This window comes from Temnothorax americanus, unplaced genomic scaffold (assembly GCF_048541705.1).
Source record: "Temnothorax americanus isolate GAGA-0224 unplaced genomic scaffold, ASM4854170v1 Scaffold50, whole genome shotgun sequence".
Classification (NCBI taxonomy): domain Eukaryota; kingdom Metazoa; phylum Arthropoda; class Insecta; order Hymenoptera; family Formicidae; genus Temnothorax; species Temnothorax americanus.
Genome location: NW_027509658.1, coordinates 1,219,906 through 1,236,571, shown reverse-complemented (window position 1 = coordinate 1,236,571; position 16,666 = coordinate 1,219,906). Strand labels below are relative to the sequence as shown.

At 43.0% G+C, this 16,666-nt stretch overlaps 1 protein-coding gene across 2 annotated transcripts; it reads right to left on the bottom strand.

Moving 5' to 3' along the window:
* Nucleotides 1-229: 229 nt before the first annotated feature.
* Stv (BAG domain-containing protein starvin) lies at nt 230-15,578 on the bottom strand. Of its 2 annotated transcripts, none has more exons than XM_077418949.1 (3): nt 15,197-15,578; nt 4,175-5,770; nt 230-3,965 (listed from the first exon to the last, which is right to left on the bottom strand). In XM_077418949.1, exons 1-3 carry the CDS (start codon nt 15,374-15,376, stop codon nt 3,507-3,509), a joined length of 2,235 nt encoding a protein of 744 aa, XP_077275075.1. In that variant the 5' UTR covers nt 15,377-15,578; the 3' UTR covers nt 230-3,506. The 2 variants fall into 2 exon arrangements, with proteins under 2 accessions (XP_077275075.1, XP_077275076.1); XM_077418950.1 differs by lacking the exon at nt 15,197-15,578 and adding an exon at nt 9,056-9,242.
* Nucleotides 15,579-16,666: the final 1,088 nt, after the last annotated feature.

The window sequence follows — 16,666 nt, the reverse complement described above, 5'->3', positions numbered from 1 at the left end:
ACAATTACAGCATATTATAATATGTATAAGAAATCCGCTTTAAAAAAATTATTTGAAAATGTCTATTCAGATTCTTCAACTGTAATGTCACTTAATTTGATCTAGTCTAGAGGAAAAGAACGAAACAATTGTAAGATAGAACAGGCTTTGTATTTTCACTGATCAATCTCATACAGTAGTCACACTTTCATCTCGTACATATATGTATGTATAATATATATTTTTATCACACGCTTTCTCTCTCTCTCTCTCTCTCTCTCTCTCTCTCTCTCTCTCTCTCTCTCTCTCTCTTACGCATACGCAAACGCACACGCACAAATATTCTCACATTCTCTCATATCTTTCGTATCAGAAAAAAATACAAAATTTCCGGCTGGAAAATAGTGTCAGTACAGATACGCGAACAAAATGTCGTACAGACACAAGAGAAGGTGAAGATAAAAGAAGTATCACACTATAAATGAGAAACCAAAAAAACAATGCGTTGCCCTTGTCCGTTCTTCATTCAATATGATTCTCTGTAAAAGGAATAAATAAAGGGGCAAATAAAAGGACAAACTTTCTTGAGAAACTTCGAGATCCCCGTATATGGACCTTCGAATATGTTCAAGGTTTAGATCTCGGACGATTCGAATGGACTTTTCTCGAGCGTCGCGTATCTGAAACGTTTCAAGAATTCTAAATGGACGCTAAATCTGGAGTGCTGTATACAGGGTGTCCCGTCACAAACGTGTGAATTCTTTAAGGAATATAAAATCGATTTATTTTTCCTCAACAAAAATGTGGCCGTTTATTTTATCACCTCGTAATTTACTAATTTCCATGAACAATGATATAAACTACAGGCGTAGGCTTGTAGGCAGTAATTGTACCCATTAGAAGGAAAAAACAATGTTTTACAGGTGTTCTTATCTAAATTGGACACATCGCCCCCCTTTCTTTTTTGGGGGATTTCGACACTGCAAGATTGAAAAGAATTTCAATTTCCTGTATTTGGAGCTTAGCAAACAGATTTCAAATTTGATTTTATAATCATATTTTATGACGTCCTGTATCTTACAGAAATTCTTTGAAAAAAAAAACGCTTTTTTTTAATAAAATTGCGTATAAAAATATTAGGATTATCTTGAGGAACTAGTGTGCAATCTGTTTACTATGATCACTTATGGGAAAACTATCTTTCAGCAACTTCTAAGTGTCTGTTAAGAGAGAACTGACTTTAATTTGCACTAAATTACGCACGCATAAATTAATATATGTCGCGGAACACATCCTGGATAAATTTAGAAAAAAGAAATGAAAGACGGAGAAATATGCACACATCGGTGTTCTCGACGGATATTCATGACTTTAAAGTGCCACTTTGTATCGGCAGATGTACGCGCAATACGCAGAAAATTATTAGCGTCAACAACAAACACACTCGCGAACATGAAATCATCTCGCGGGCAGGCATACAATAAATTAGAAATCAATATTAACTTATCGTCATCATTGTCGTCACGTGTACGCTCTACGTGATGCTATATTGAGTATAATGACGTTATATACCTGCCAAACAGACCAATTTTTCGGTATCACATCGTAAAGAGCGAAAAATGTAAGAGAAAAACGAAATTCTGACAGAGTTATACACGCACATTTTACACTATTCGCGTATATTACTTTATAATTTAAATACAAATACATTTTTTCCTGCATTCTACAACCTGTAAACATTACTTATTTGATTTGCGTATACTATCAGTAATTTAGCGCATTCTCTACATATAAGTTATTTTAAGTGAATACTTCTGGTATTACGATGTTAGCAAATTGATCTGCTCAACAGATGAAAATGTAGCGATACTACGTTTCTCTTTTTAGGATGTTCTCCAAGTTACGCGCCTGAATTCGCGATAAAACTTGAGGTAGGCGTCTCGCTACGTGCTAGTCATGTGACTGTTTGTAGGTTTTTATGTTCAGAAATATATTTCAGGCAATTTTTGCTAAGGAAAAAATAATTTTTTGAATTATGGTGTAAAATTTCATACGTGACAAAGCATGTTACTTTTTCCAAATTATGTGATTTTTTTCATTTGACTCCGTTTCGATCAGCCGATCATGCGAGTCGTCGAGAAAGGTTACAAGTGAGAAAAATACTTTTCGATTGAATTTTGACAATTGCTGAGAAAGGGTTTCAAAACGCATGAAGGGGTGTCAATCACTATCCAATTCGGCTAAGGTTGCGGTCCACTTGACGCTACAAATTCTTTGGAGCGTCCTTCTTCTCTTTCTTTCTTCATTGAAAGAAAAGAGAAGAGGAATGCTTCGAAGCATTTGTAGCGTCAAGTGGACCGCAGCATAAGAAAGACGAGCCCCATAACCTGCAACTACAGTGGTTAGCCAGCGGCGTTGCCAAGTCTTCCCAACCTCACCTCGACCAAAAAATGTCTGCTCGATTACCGCATTTTCACTAAAATAAACTAAAAAATTAGCAGCAAAATCACCGGTAAACTATATATTTTATGGTTGCATCGGATTCTTCGAAATCTAATGTACAAAAAGCAATGTTTTTTCTCACTTCATCTAATCGAAAAATGCGAAAATATGTGATTGAAACCGTGATAGAGGCTTCTTTTTCTGGCCGTCTGTATGAAGTAATGCAAAATTTGTGATTTTCGAGATCGTTTTCTAGAGTAAATAGTCGATAAGGAGCCACAGAAAAAATCGACTGCAAAGCTGATCATATAATTTGATATAAAATCCGAAATCGAAAACTTTATCTAATACATGCCCTGACACGAGACGACTACCTTAATCCCCGCGATTTCGAGTCTATCTCGTACGAGTCAGGCGCGGTCTCAATTTATCTCACAATCGTCCACGAGCTCGCAAATCATAAATAAATTAGAAGAAAAGTGAGAAGAATTATATATCATTGACAGAGAGAAAAATACGCTCGCTGCGCGTATTTCGACATAGATTCTTTCTTGAAAAAGTATAACGGAACACGCGGATGTGCGGCCGTTTAAGAGCTTTAAATCGAAGGCCGTTTCTCCGAAGAAGCTAACAAACTTACGGTCGGTACCGTTTCTAGTTTGTTCTCGCTCGCGATATTCTATAAAAGATGAAGGCCTCGTCCTAAGGCAATGACGAGTAACTCACGAGACCGAAGAATTCGATTTCGTTGCTCGGCTCAAACGCGATTAGCTTGACTTTAGTTCGGGAACTAAACATAAAAAAAATATGAAACGATAACAGTGTTCAGCGTCTTAACATAAAATTTATATTATAAATCAGTCAAGCCACTTCGCGGTGTCTGGCGACAATTCGATGTCCTTCGAAACTTCTTCATCGTCAATGTTCCTTCGCGATTCACGGAACTCCCTTTCCAGCCGATCCTCGTTTCTTTACGACCCACGAAATTCTCTCTCTCTCTCTCTCTCATTCGTCGACTCTTGTCGAGTCGTGTCCACAGTTAGGATCCACGTTCGACTATATAACACGTCTTCAACGTCCCACTTTTACTTCGCGCTTTCCGTTGACGGTGGCGGCAGCGGAATCGCCTGCTCGGACACCGGCTGTTGCTGTTCCTTCTTCTTCGTCTTCTTTGTCTTCTTCTGCGACTTCGGCGATTCCGTCGAACTTCGCTGTTCGTCGTTCGCCTCTGTATTTCCCTCCGTTGCTTCCTTCGCTTGCTGCTTCGACGTCGCGTGTTTATTTTTCGTCATCGTTTGCGACACGTCGCCATCCTTTCGTTGTTCTCCATCCTTTCCGTCACTCTGCTTTGATTCTTTACTCGTTTCGTCCACGCATTTTGTTGATTCGTCTGTTGACATAAGTGCAACAAGCTGTTTCATATTTTCCGCTGATAAATTCTCTATTTTTTGTTCGATTTCCTGTTGGCCGGGAGAGACGACGTTTTGATTTGTGGATTCGGCAGCCGTTGCCGCAATTTCACTTTCCGAGGATTCCACTTTCGCCTGCAAAAAGAAAATAAGATACCAAATGAATAAGATAATTCGTCATAAATATTATACTCATAAAAGAGAAACAATGTGTTTTAAACGAAAAGAAAAAATGTAATTTAACAATGTAAATAAACCAAATTGTTAGACATTTTTTATATAATTGATAATAAAGTATCCAGCGTTTTAACCAACCTGGTGTACCAACGCTCATCATTTCTCACCTTCGTCGGCGACGATGGCCCTGGCGGAAGCGGTATTGGCTCGTTACTCTGTTTCTCTTGCTTCGCGTCTATCTCCATTGGCTCAGGGACTTGAGAGGTCTCTTCTCCTCGCTGATCCTTCTCAGCGGACTCCTGGACCTCTTCATGTACAGTAGGTTGTTGCTCTTGCTGATTGATAATTGGTGTTTTTGATTCCAGCAAGCTAATGGAATCCTGTATAGTCTTGATAGCGTTTTTACGCGCTTGTCGCACATTCTCCCGACCTTCCGTCTCTATGTCGTCCAATTTGATTAATTCGCGCGTCAGCATCTCGTCCAGGTAGATATATTCCTTGTCTTGCCGGGAACCACCGACGTAACGTCGTACCTGCTCGGCCAAATTGTCCACTTCCTTTTGCACCAGAGCAACTCTTTCCAGAGGATCCTTTGGCACTGGAGGCTTTGGTTTCGGCGCTTCTTGATGTTGTTGCTGCTGCTGATGTTCCTGATGATGCTGAGGTTGTTGAAATTGTTGCTGGTGATGTTGCTCGTGATGCGATTGAGGTTGCTGATATTGCTGGTGATGATGTTGAGGTTGTTGCTGGTGTTGTTGCTCGTGATGCGATTGAGGTTGCTGATATTGTTGGTGATGATGTTGGGGTTGTTGCTGATGAGACTGAGGCTGTTGATAATGGTATTGGGGTGGTTGTTGTTGCTTCCGTATCGGTTGTTCAAAAGCTGCCGGCTTATAAAACACATCCTGGAAATGCGACGGTGGCCACTGCTGTCGACTGAAGCGTTCATTAAAGTGTGACGGTCTGTGGAAGTGATGCGCTGGTGGCGACGATTTGTCAAAGTGGTGGGACGGCGGCGACGGTTGTCGTTGATGATAATGCTGCTGGAAAGTGGACGATGGCGCGTCGTCAGTCGCAATCTTTGGCATCACCGGTACGTCGCGACCCTCCACAAAGATGGGGATGTGTCGGACATTGCTAGCTGGTTTACTAGGCGACTGGGCGCGCTGCTGCTGCTGATTGTGCTGCGGCGTAATATCTACTCGGGATACGAATCTTTGACCTTGACCAGGTTGCGGTGATTGCTGATCTTGGCCTTGCGATTGGCCTTGCTGTTGCTGCCAGCTTTCCGGCGGTGCCGACATCGAGCGCTGACCGCGCTCACCCTTCTCCGGACTCATCTCCATGTCGCAGCGTCGTTGCTGCTGGCCTATGTCGACTGTGTTGCGTAGACCGTACTGCGGTATCGCGGACGATGACGTCAGGTCGTGCTCGCCACTGCCGCCGCCGCCGCCGCTGTGCGAGCTGACAGCACTCGCACCACTCGCGGCGCTGCTACCACTTGCCTGGCTACGCGCGTCCTCGTCCACCTGATGCTGCTGACCTTGCTGCTGACCTTGCTGCTGGTCGTCGTTGCTACCACCGGATCCGTGACGTCGGCAGCGGCGGTCACGCAACAGGGAACCGCCGAATGGCCAAGGCGGACCACGCAGGTGCTCAGCGAACTCGGGGTGACGCGCCGCAAGGTCGTCCAGATGCGCGCGGATCCCGTCACCGCGCGGACGCTCGAAAACGTCGGCGGCGTCGTCGTCGAACGGGAAGCCCTACAGAGACAGACAAAAACTTGATAAAGTCGATGCCTGTGTTCTCAATTACTCATACTGTAACGATTAAATAATTCATGACTTGAACTGTTTGGCAGGTATTTGACATGTGCGAAAGACAAAACATAAGGTTAAAAAATTAAAAAAAAAAAACAGTTTACGCAATATTGAGTTAATCTATATGTACATATATAGGTCTCTTTCACCAATAATCATGATGAACGAATATCTAAATAGCAATGTTCGACTACAAAAGTATCAATCTGGAAATGGAAGATTAAAGACGTTCACATTCAACATCATATATTGCAGCGAATTCGCTTGTACTATGCGTTGGTGCATGCTAAAAGTTATTATGCAGGAAATTATCTTTTAATGAAAACACAATGTAAACATTTTTACCGATAAGACACTCAAGCTTAATATTATCACATTTTTAATGGAATGTATGCGTCAGAGTTGGATATCATTTAAGTTTCTTTATAATACGCTCTTGTATTTAAATAGTTTCACGTCTAGCAATCTTTGTTAACTCTAGTCCGCACAATTTCGCAGCGGACAGCGGTGCACGCGAAGGCCGTTATGTATGAAGTTATCTGAGCGTGAACCTTTAGCGCACACCTTCAATGCGGAACAATGCAGGTACCGAATTCGGGGATATGCTTCGACTTACGCCAAGTTCATATTCGCTAAAAAATAAAGGGCGACTTCGACCAAATTGCAATTAACTTAATCGGCGATTAACTTATCAAGCAGTATTTCTATTTTGTTATAATGCGGATAAAACAATTAATTTTTTGTTGTTTAACACATAGACAGAAAAATTAAGTTAAATTAGGAACGAGTTATATAGTTAGAAATTGTGTAATAAGTAATTCTACTAGTTGAATTAATCACCGATCAAGTTGATTGGAGTTCGATCGAAGTCACCCTCACAGTGACAATTGCGTGCGACATTCGAATCGTATCGACTTCGATCCGATGAACGCGAGCAAGGGCGCTGAAGGGGAAATTCGCGTAATCGGGCACGAGGTGACGAATCCTCCTTCTTCTCCTTCTCCTCTTCCTGCGGCGAAACGAGGTCGCGTCGTCGTTCCACTTAGCGCGACCGATGTTACAAGACGCATGTTACAAGAAAACCATACACGGGACGCAAAAGAAAGAAAGAGAAAATGAAAGAAAAATGGCGGTAGAAGGGACAAAGAGAGAGAGAGAGAGAGAGAGAGCGAGAACTGGGAGAGCCGCTTATATACGCGCACCTACGCCCGATAATCGGATTTTCCTATTTTCAGCCCGGCTGGCCCTGGCTAACACGCCACCACCACGTTAACTTTTCGCTATCAACCGCGAAAGTGACCCATAACAAGTTACTATTGTGCTCAGATACCGATGCTTTTTGAAATGATAAACTTAGAGTGCCTTCGATCCAAAAATGGATTTTTGACGCACTTAATCGCGTGCGTCGCTTGCTATTATCGACGACCTCGTCATTCCTGTCGAATTTATTTTAACGGTTTCGAGGAAAAAGGAAATTCATTTTCTCATCTTCCTTCTTCGCCTTTTCTTTCCTAAAGTTTCTTTTATTTCCGCTGGATGATATCATACGGGAAACGGTCGCTCGATCTCGTTTCTTTTCGGTTCTTGGTCTCCGTCTTCGTTGGAGCACGCGCAAATACGCCCACGCGTGCACGCGACCATCCGTCGCGTTCCAGAACATGAAACGCCGAGGGAAAAACGTCATCGAGACGTGGTAAGAGCATGGTTACAGATGAAAGGAGTCAACCGTATGAAGTAATCCCCCCTCGTTACTCCTTGCCTCCCTCGGCGCGATCTCGCCTAATCATACGGCCGGTATCGAGCGTAGGAAGCTATCTGATAACGTGACCGGCGCGGCGTGACGTCATGCCGCGCCTTTCAACGTAACGTCGAGTCGCTCGTTAAGCCCATACCAAACTATGCATTGAAGATTGCGAATTAGAAATTAAGGGCCCCCGCTGTGAATGAAAAATATAAGGAACAAGGAACAGATATTAGCGATTATAGGACTAAGGAATCAGGAATAAAGCTGGTGTAGCATTGATACACGGCTTCCGATAAGTTAAAAATCTATTATCTGTGTTATTCCCTGTTTCTGTTGCCTGTGTTTTTCATTGTGCATCCAGTTTTATTCCTGATTCTTTAGTCCTAATCGCTAATATCTGTTCCTCGTTCCTTATATTTTTCATTATACGGGGGCCTTTAGGGTCGCGAAATAGAGATTAGAATTCGGGACATAACGGGCGAAGATCAAAGTCATCCAATTTGGTCGAATTTTAATCTCCAATTCGCTATCCTCAATCTCCAATTATCTGATTCGGGCTTTAGTGTAGGTATCGACCACAATAATAACGGCGGTCTTCCGAGGCGTCTAAATGGGTTTCGTGACATATCACGACTGGTATTTGATATGGTCAACGCATCGCGATCGTTCGCGATAACTCGATGATGCATCGATATACGAACGCCGGTTTTCTTTTCGTTACGTTTGTTTCTTGTTGAGAACATTTGTAACACATTTCATATCGTCGAGATATCAATTAGCGAGAGAAAATTTTTGTGACAATTATAACAATAAAATACAAAATTTCTGGACGAATGTCGTGACTCGATAATAATATCTCTTTCTTATTTATTATATTTTTTTTTGTCGCGAGAGAGACAGAACGCGCCGTTCGAATGCGACGCGAAAAATGTACGGCGCGAATGCTATTTTTGATTTCCACGCGATCTCGAAACGCGGAATGCGAGGAGCCAGCGGCGGATGGGTGGAGAGGTGGAGGAGGGGGCCAAATATCGGTAGGGAGAACTCGCGCGGTATGGAAATATCTCGCGTGCGCCGCCGATTCCTAAGGTCTGGATCGTGTCATCTCGAGAATATGAAACCCAGGAGGAAGAAGAGGTTCGGAACGCCACCGTGTGCGTCCTATTCACGTCCCTCCGTATCGTGTTTGCGATCAGGACTTAAGCGGCAATAGTGAAGTAAGAATCGCGCGCGCAGAGCGGCAGCAGCGCGTAATCCATGACGCACTACACAGTCCCACACGAAAACGTCGCCAATCCGAGATATACGTAATCGTTTACAAACGGACAGGTTTTCCTGGTTAGGGAGAAGCCTGAATCTCGAACTTCGTGCTTTCGGGAAGCTTCTCGCGGAGTTTCGCCGGAGTGTGAGTCTCGCGAGAAAAAATTTGACGCATTAAAAGAAAAGAAAAAAGAAAAAAAACAAGTGGATATAACGTCACTTACGGGGAACGAGCAGCGGTCCAGATCGATCTCTCGTCCGAATTTGGATGCTGCATCCATGATGACAGGCGAGTCCATTTTCTGGACCCGTACGTTCGAGCCCGCGTCCGTTTTTGGATACCTGACACGCACTCTCTTTCTCTCTCTCTCTCTCTTTCACGCTTGCACTAGCGGTTAGAGAAGGAAAGATCTAAAACTTTACTCTCTCTCGTTTCTTTTGCCTCCTTCGTATAATATACTCTCGCACAGAATCTTTTTTTAGCGGCTCTCTTTCGCGAAAGCGCGATTCGAAGACGTCGAGAAAAGGTTGCTCCGAGATTTTTCTCGAAATCTCCACGATACCTTCTCGCGTTCTCTCTCTCTCTCTCTCTCTCTCTCTCGCTCTCGCTCGTTCGCTCACGCTCTCACACGCTCTCGATATACGTATATATATATATATCTGTTTCTCTCTCACTCTACTCGCTCGCTCGCAATAGCTGACACTCACTCGTGCTTCTCTCTCGGCTTTTCCTCGTCTCCTCCTCGCGTTTCCTCTGCCTCCGCCGCGATTACATAAGCAACACGGCCGCTGTACACTCGGGCGCGTCTCTCTTTCGCACTCGCCTCACTGGCCGTACTTTTTCAAGGCCGTTCTCTTCGAGTCGTAAAAAAAAAAAGAGAAGAAAAAACCGTGTGCACGTGCGTTTCGCCGTGATCGCGCGCGTAATTCACTACGAACGCGGTTGACAACGAGACTGACAGCGCGCGGGCTGCGGGCGACAACTTAAATACTCGATTACGTGTGGGCCGTGCGCGACCACGTGACCACCGGCGGCGGCGGCGGCGGCGGCGGCGAGCGCAGGCGGAGACGGCCGACGACGGCCGACCGAGCGGCCGAGCAAGCGCGAGAACTCGATAGAACACGCTGGAAGCTTCTCGTGGCTTCTCGCGCCTAACTTCTCGCTCGATCGAGAAAACGCGGAAGCGTTTACGTTGCGTCACGATCGACGTTTTATTCCGTTCTGTACGATATGGTTTCAAAATATTGAGAAACATATAGTTATATATTTTTTCTTTTTTTTTCTGCAAATTAATGTAAGAAAAAGGCCTCCTCTTTTCTGGAAACTTATATTTTTGAAAGTTGTTATAGATTGTTCTAACTTTGTTCCACGTTGTTTCGAATCAATACATCATTTTATTTTAAACGGTTAATTATAAATGAACAAAAAAAGGCTTAAGCCTGATAATAGAAACAAAAGAAAAAGGAAATGTACGCGTGTGTGTGTGCGAGACGATGAGACAAGTCGTGAAAGATCCATTCGTCTCGGTCGCTCTTTGTAACTTTGCTCTTCTCACCGAAGCGTATATGTGTCTTGTGTCTTGTTCTAGGTATGTACAGAAAGTACAATTACAAGAACGTGCGGAGGTAGACGGGCAGATAAGGACGAGAGAGCGCGCCTCGGCGGTCGACCGATGAGAGAGAAGAAAAGAGATTTATGACCTATATTTTTAGTCTCGAGCGAAAGGACCCGTACCGAATTACTCGACTGACCGTGACCAAAAAGCGTAAAACCTGTATCAGACTATACGGATTGGGATTAGATTGAAGTTTAATCAACCATAATAAAGAGAGAAAAAACTGATTTCAAGTTTGCTCCGTTTGGTTCAATCCAACTTCAATCCTAATCCGTATAGATATGGGCATATGGCATTCAAAGGTAGCTTGAGCGCGTAGCTCGCGTACCACGCGTTCTCTCAAGCGCATTTCAAAGGAAATGAACGTTTGACTGAGAGAGAAGACAGTGTGACGAAGAAATAGCGATGAGTGATTCGCGGAGCTATGCGCGGAGGGATAACGAGTTCGGCGAAAATTACCGAACCCGAAGCACCGATGTTCGCCACGTAACTTTAAATGGGATTTGTATACGCGTATTACATATGACGCAGATTATACTTTAATAGCGTAACGATAACCGGCGTTTTGTACGAACGCCCAGACGCGAGTCGCGCGTGTCTCGATCGCTCGTGGGATCATCGATAATGACGATCGATGATCTACAGTGATCGATAGCGATGCCAGGAGCGCAGGAGACGCGAGGAGGTCGCGCGAGTCCGACGCGAACCGGCGAAAGGCTCATTCATACAACGATAGAAGGAGGTGGAGGAGAGGAGGAGAAGAAGGGGGGAAGAGAGAAAAAAGAGGGGAAGGGGCACGACGGCGCGCAGCGTGAAATTTACTTAATCCATTAATGAGCGAATCGAACGGCAATAAAGGTTGCTGCGAGATTTCGAAGCTGTAATTCCGCTTTCAAAAGAGAATAATTTGCGAAAAAATGTGGTTTTTTACTCTTTCTATCAAAATGACGCATCAAATGAATGTGAAGAGTTTCGATTTTTGAGTTGCGAACACGTTGCGCCGGATTTAAACTCCGAATCGCCGCGAAGTCGAAAGAAGTCAACCAAGCGCAACAACAATCGCGCACTTTTTGCATTACGCAATTTGCGTTGTGCAACGCGCGGCGAAGTTTAATACGTTAAATATATAAATAACGCTAACTGTGTGTACAATATTATTGCCAACATGCAACATGCGTGAAGCCGCGATCGCGGCGCATTTTGCCGTCGCAGGTCGCGAGATCACGATAATCACTGCACCTTTCGACTCCTCTAAATTCAATCTTCTCGAAAGTAATGGAAAAACGAGGCAAAAGTCACGTGCAAAAAATAAACATTTCTATCCACATTTTCGACTTATTGCTTCATGAAAAAATATTTTTCTTGGGCATGTATTGTTATAAAACTTTTCGGAATGGATTCCGATCGGAATTATTCCGTTTTCTCTATGAAACGCAATAAAAATCTAGAAAATAACTAAACAATTCCGATTCCGAATCCATTCCGAAAAGTACAATACGTGCCCTATTCGCCTACACTTTCCCCCGAATCGATAACGAATTACGCTGTGTACGAAGTAGGTCGAGAGCTTGTCCAAAATATCTTTGCTGCTTTTAAAATTATACGAGAACTTGACAATGCGAAATATTCAAGGACATACCCTTTTTATCACACTCGTCCTCGAGAATTTTTGCATATCTTTGAGAATATGCTGGATACTTTAATTACGAATGTTGAATGAAATAATAGTCAAGACCCGGACACATATAGAAAAACTTAAGCAGTAAGCAAATCAGCCAATCACAGCCAAGAACTTAAGACATAACGTAAGCGGTAGCGAATCAGTACCGTTGATTTTCTTACTGATGCTTATACGTCTTCAGGTTTATTTCTATAATGTGCCCGGGCCTTGACTATTGTTTCACTCAACATTCGTAGTTAAAGTAACCATAAGAGTTTTCCTTTCTAAGTCGAGAATGTCGAGATAAAGTCACCTCCGGCATACACACATACATATACACGCGCGCGCACGCACACGCATAACACATCGGCGGCGCGACAATTCGCTTTACGTAATGAGGCACTTTTCTCTTCTCTTCTATTGGTTCATCGCTATACATAACCGAATCACCTGTTCCGCATTGTCAACGCGCCAATTAGCATACTTCGCGCACAGAGCACATAACGCGGCATTATCGTGTTTTCCGGAACATTGTCAATCGATAGGTCGATTTTGATTGAGTGGGCGGGCTCCTTGTGGGCGAGTCCCACTTTCGCGACCATTTCGCAGTGATGAGTTATATCTTCGAGGAGCGCGAATCTCGTTTTTCTCAATTTTAATGTTGATTTTAATTCAAACTTTCGAGAGTTTTACACGAGGCATGCGAATGCGTCGAAAAATTGAACGACGTGGCTTGCGGATTTTCCTATCAAAGACATCTGCGTCGTTAAGAGACTCCCGGACTAGGACACGCATATATACATATACACATGCGCGCACAGGAGTGTCGGAAATACGCCGCTTCCCGAGAAAAGCCGAGATCGATAGGGGTGGCCTACCCTCGGATGTGCCGTCGAAACTCGTTTCGGGGGGGAGTCCAGCTAAACACGACACGACGCTACTTCGTTTCGCCAGGTCTATTCAACGACGGATGAGTAATAAAGGCCCTTTTGGTTCGCAGGATATTGAAGTTAAAGGGTGTCCGGAAAGTGACTACGACTAGGGTATTCATTCCGATTGCGGGGGTTGCTCGGGCTCCATATCAGATCGAGAAATTCTTTCCTTGGTTCTTACACTAATAAAGAAAAATATATCGAACGATGCGTCTCTTGCGATAAGTTTGATAAATAATAATCACGTGATCTTTCTAGAAATGACGATTAAAGATAAAAACGTTTTCGATCGAATGGCAGGATTAAAAGCTGAAGAGCTCTTACATATAAATAATCGTTATTTATTCCCTTCCCTCCTTTTCTCGATATTTTTAGCATATCAAACCGGAGAAATTTATTCTTTTTTTTTTACCGTATAGCTTCTGCCGATAATTAAAAAAAATTCTAACGATAAAAGATATAAACAGATCTTTTACGAACAATCTGATCTTTTTTAGAAATGACGACTGGCGATGGAAATGCCTTTGAGTGGCGAGATATCGGAGCTCGTCTGTCATCGTCAACACGATCTTAATCTTCGATCGACGTATTAAATATTTACCTTGCGTTAAAGTTTTGCATTTGATCGGAGACAAGTTATAATTAAACGAGAGAGACTCGCACGATCGCGAGTTCTTTCGATTTACGTACGATTCGAATCGTTTCACATACGATCTGCAAATATCGCGGTGACAAGAATAAACCGGCAAATCCGGGAGAAAAAGTGTGGATCGACGCCACGGCAGAACCTCCGTTTGAACGACCGAGACGATCGTCGAACAAGAGAATTGGGACGGCGCTATAAATATAAAGAAATTCGGCGCAGCGCGCGAAACAAGCTTCGATTTATTCGTCGCGAATTTAAATTTCGCGCGTGATGCAGCGGCATCGAAGACGTAAACGGCGTTACCTATTAATATTTGCACCCATTTTTAGCCGGTATTCGTAGTCAGGTCTTATACTTAAAACCGTCTTCAGTTTATCTACAGATGCCTCTTAGCCAATAAAACGATACATATTACATATATGTATATTATATATATATATATATATATATATATATAGCATCCGAAAATGAACTTAAGACACGTCTTGAATATAGAAGATCTGACTATGAATATTAATTTTTTTTTTATCAATACTGAAGTTTGTACAGACGGCGTCATTAATGCCTTCCACCTGAAGGCATAGTACATGTAACGTGCACTATAGAAATCCCCAGAACACAGCTAGGAAAGCATTAATGACGCCGTCTGTACATCAATAATGCTTATATCTCACCTTGATGCGGGACGAAAGTAATTAAGACGTTTGTGATTTTACTTTTATCTCGCAAATTATAAAAACTCTCTAAAAATCGAAAAGTGAAATATCGCTCAAAACGAGTATAAAATGCAAGTGTAACGAAAAATTGAAAATTGAGCCTGTGCACTTCGAGGGATTCGCCACTCTAAAAAAGAATAAAATTGCGCTGTACAAGTTGGAGTGAAATCGCACTCCATTTGAATAAACAGGGCACTCTTTTCGAGTGCAGTAGATCAGTGTCCATATATAGGAGCGAATTATGTCACTCTACAAATTTTGAGTGGAAAACTTCACTCTGTTAGAGCATTTTATCAGTCGATCTTTAGTTTCGTAATGGCGCGTGATCGTATCACTTCGGTAGAGTAGTCACTCTAAAAATTTGAGTGAAAAATTCACTACTTCAACTCAGAATTTCCTCTTTTGAGATGAGTGCCCTCATTTACTCAGAGTAGAGTGACAACCCTCTTTTTTGGAGTGACGCACCATCACAATAATCACTCTAATATATTAGTGATGGCGAAACCACTCTAAGTATGAGATTTAGAGCGAATACAAACGTTGCATGTTGGAGATATTTGGTGCGGCAAACGCAGTGCGAGAACGGATGTTAAACGGATCAAAGATTTTTTCCCTTTCGATATGATCGATCGATCAGGATGAGAGGGAGGCAGAGGGAAAATAAAGGTCGATGACAAAAAGCACGCCGCGGCATACCGTGGACACGATCGTGAATTCCAAGCACACTATAGCGCGAGGAAGAGAAGGGCGCGCGAATGACGGCGAACGAACAATATACTAGTATATAATACTCACTCTAGGCAAACGCGGAAAGGGTCGGTCGAAAGCGTCGCCCCTGGTGGGTCTACCGGACTCGAAGAACGCGTCCCCGCTGTCCTCGTTGAATCGCTGCTTCATCTCCCGCAGCAGCTCGTCGTCGGACATGTCACGCACCTGGTCCGCGAATCTCGGCGAGTCGCGAAAGTAGTACGACATTGTCGCGGGGCAACGCAAACGCGACGCGCCTTATTCCCGGTCAAATCTCGCGACGATACACGAGCGGTTTGATTACACAAGATATCGCAGTTACTTTCGTTTTCTTTCGTGCTCCTTCGTATCGCGGAACTAATACTTCTTGCCAGGTATGTACATTCCCGCGCAAAGGTTCGCGCGTTACTGACGAGCGCTCAAGCGGCTCAAGCGCTGCGCCGGGAGTGCGCCGACGATAGCATTTGAAAGGGCAAGCTCGCACGCGCACGCGCACGCGCACTGACGTCGCGCCGTCGCTCGCGCGCATGGGCTTCGAAAAAGGGCTATCAAGATGAATTCGCGTAGTCACGTATGTACAATTATTTTATACGGAGGAATTGACCAATTAGTGCGCCCGATGCAAACACGCCATATTGGCGCACTTATTTATAATTTTGAAAAGCCCAAATGATTAAACGTACAAAAACCGCGGGCACAAAGCCGTAACAAGTTGTTCGCGTTGAGTTATTTAATAAACAATTGATTTACAAACGTTTTGGCCCATATCTGGCCAGGCTCAGTGTGATTAACAAAACTTTAAATAAAATGCAATCGGCGCATGAAACGCAATATACAGATGCCGAACACGGTAGTCGGAATTTAATCAAAATCCAGAGCATAGTTGAAGAGATAAACCCGGTTACATGATCACCAATCTATCAGCACCATGACATCCCACATCCCACACCGAACACCAAAGGGTTTAACTTTTCAACTATTTTACTCTTGATTTTGATTGAATTCCGACTACAATTCGATATCTGTATATTGCGTTTTATGCGCTGATTGCGTTTAATTTAAAGTTTTACAATCACACTGACGATGGCCAGATATGGGCTGAAATGTTTTTACAAAACGTGTTTATTAATAACTTAACACGAACACCTTGTTACGACTTTGTGTCCGGTTTTTATACGTTTGTACTTATTGTTAGACATGCGATTGATCGATTTTTAAGAACATTTTTGTTCTGACGGGAAAAATCTGGATAGATTTAAAACACCTGTTTAAATTTATTTGTTTTCAGTCCTGCCACCTCATATATATATGAAATTTTGAATAAAAAAACGTTATTCTAATAAAAAAAATCTAAAACATAAACAAATCTAAAATAACTTAATAATACATTGTACTGTCTTCGAAAAACAAACATTTAGTAGAAGAAATAAAAAGAAACCGTTTGACACTTTCCCAAAAAGAAACGAATATCTATTGAAATGGGAAAAAAAAGAGGGGAAAAGTCCAGTATGCGTCACT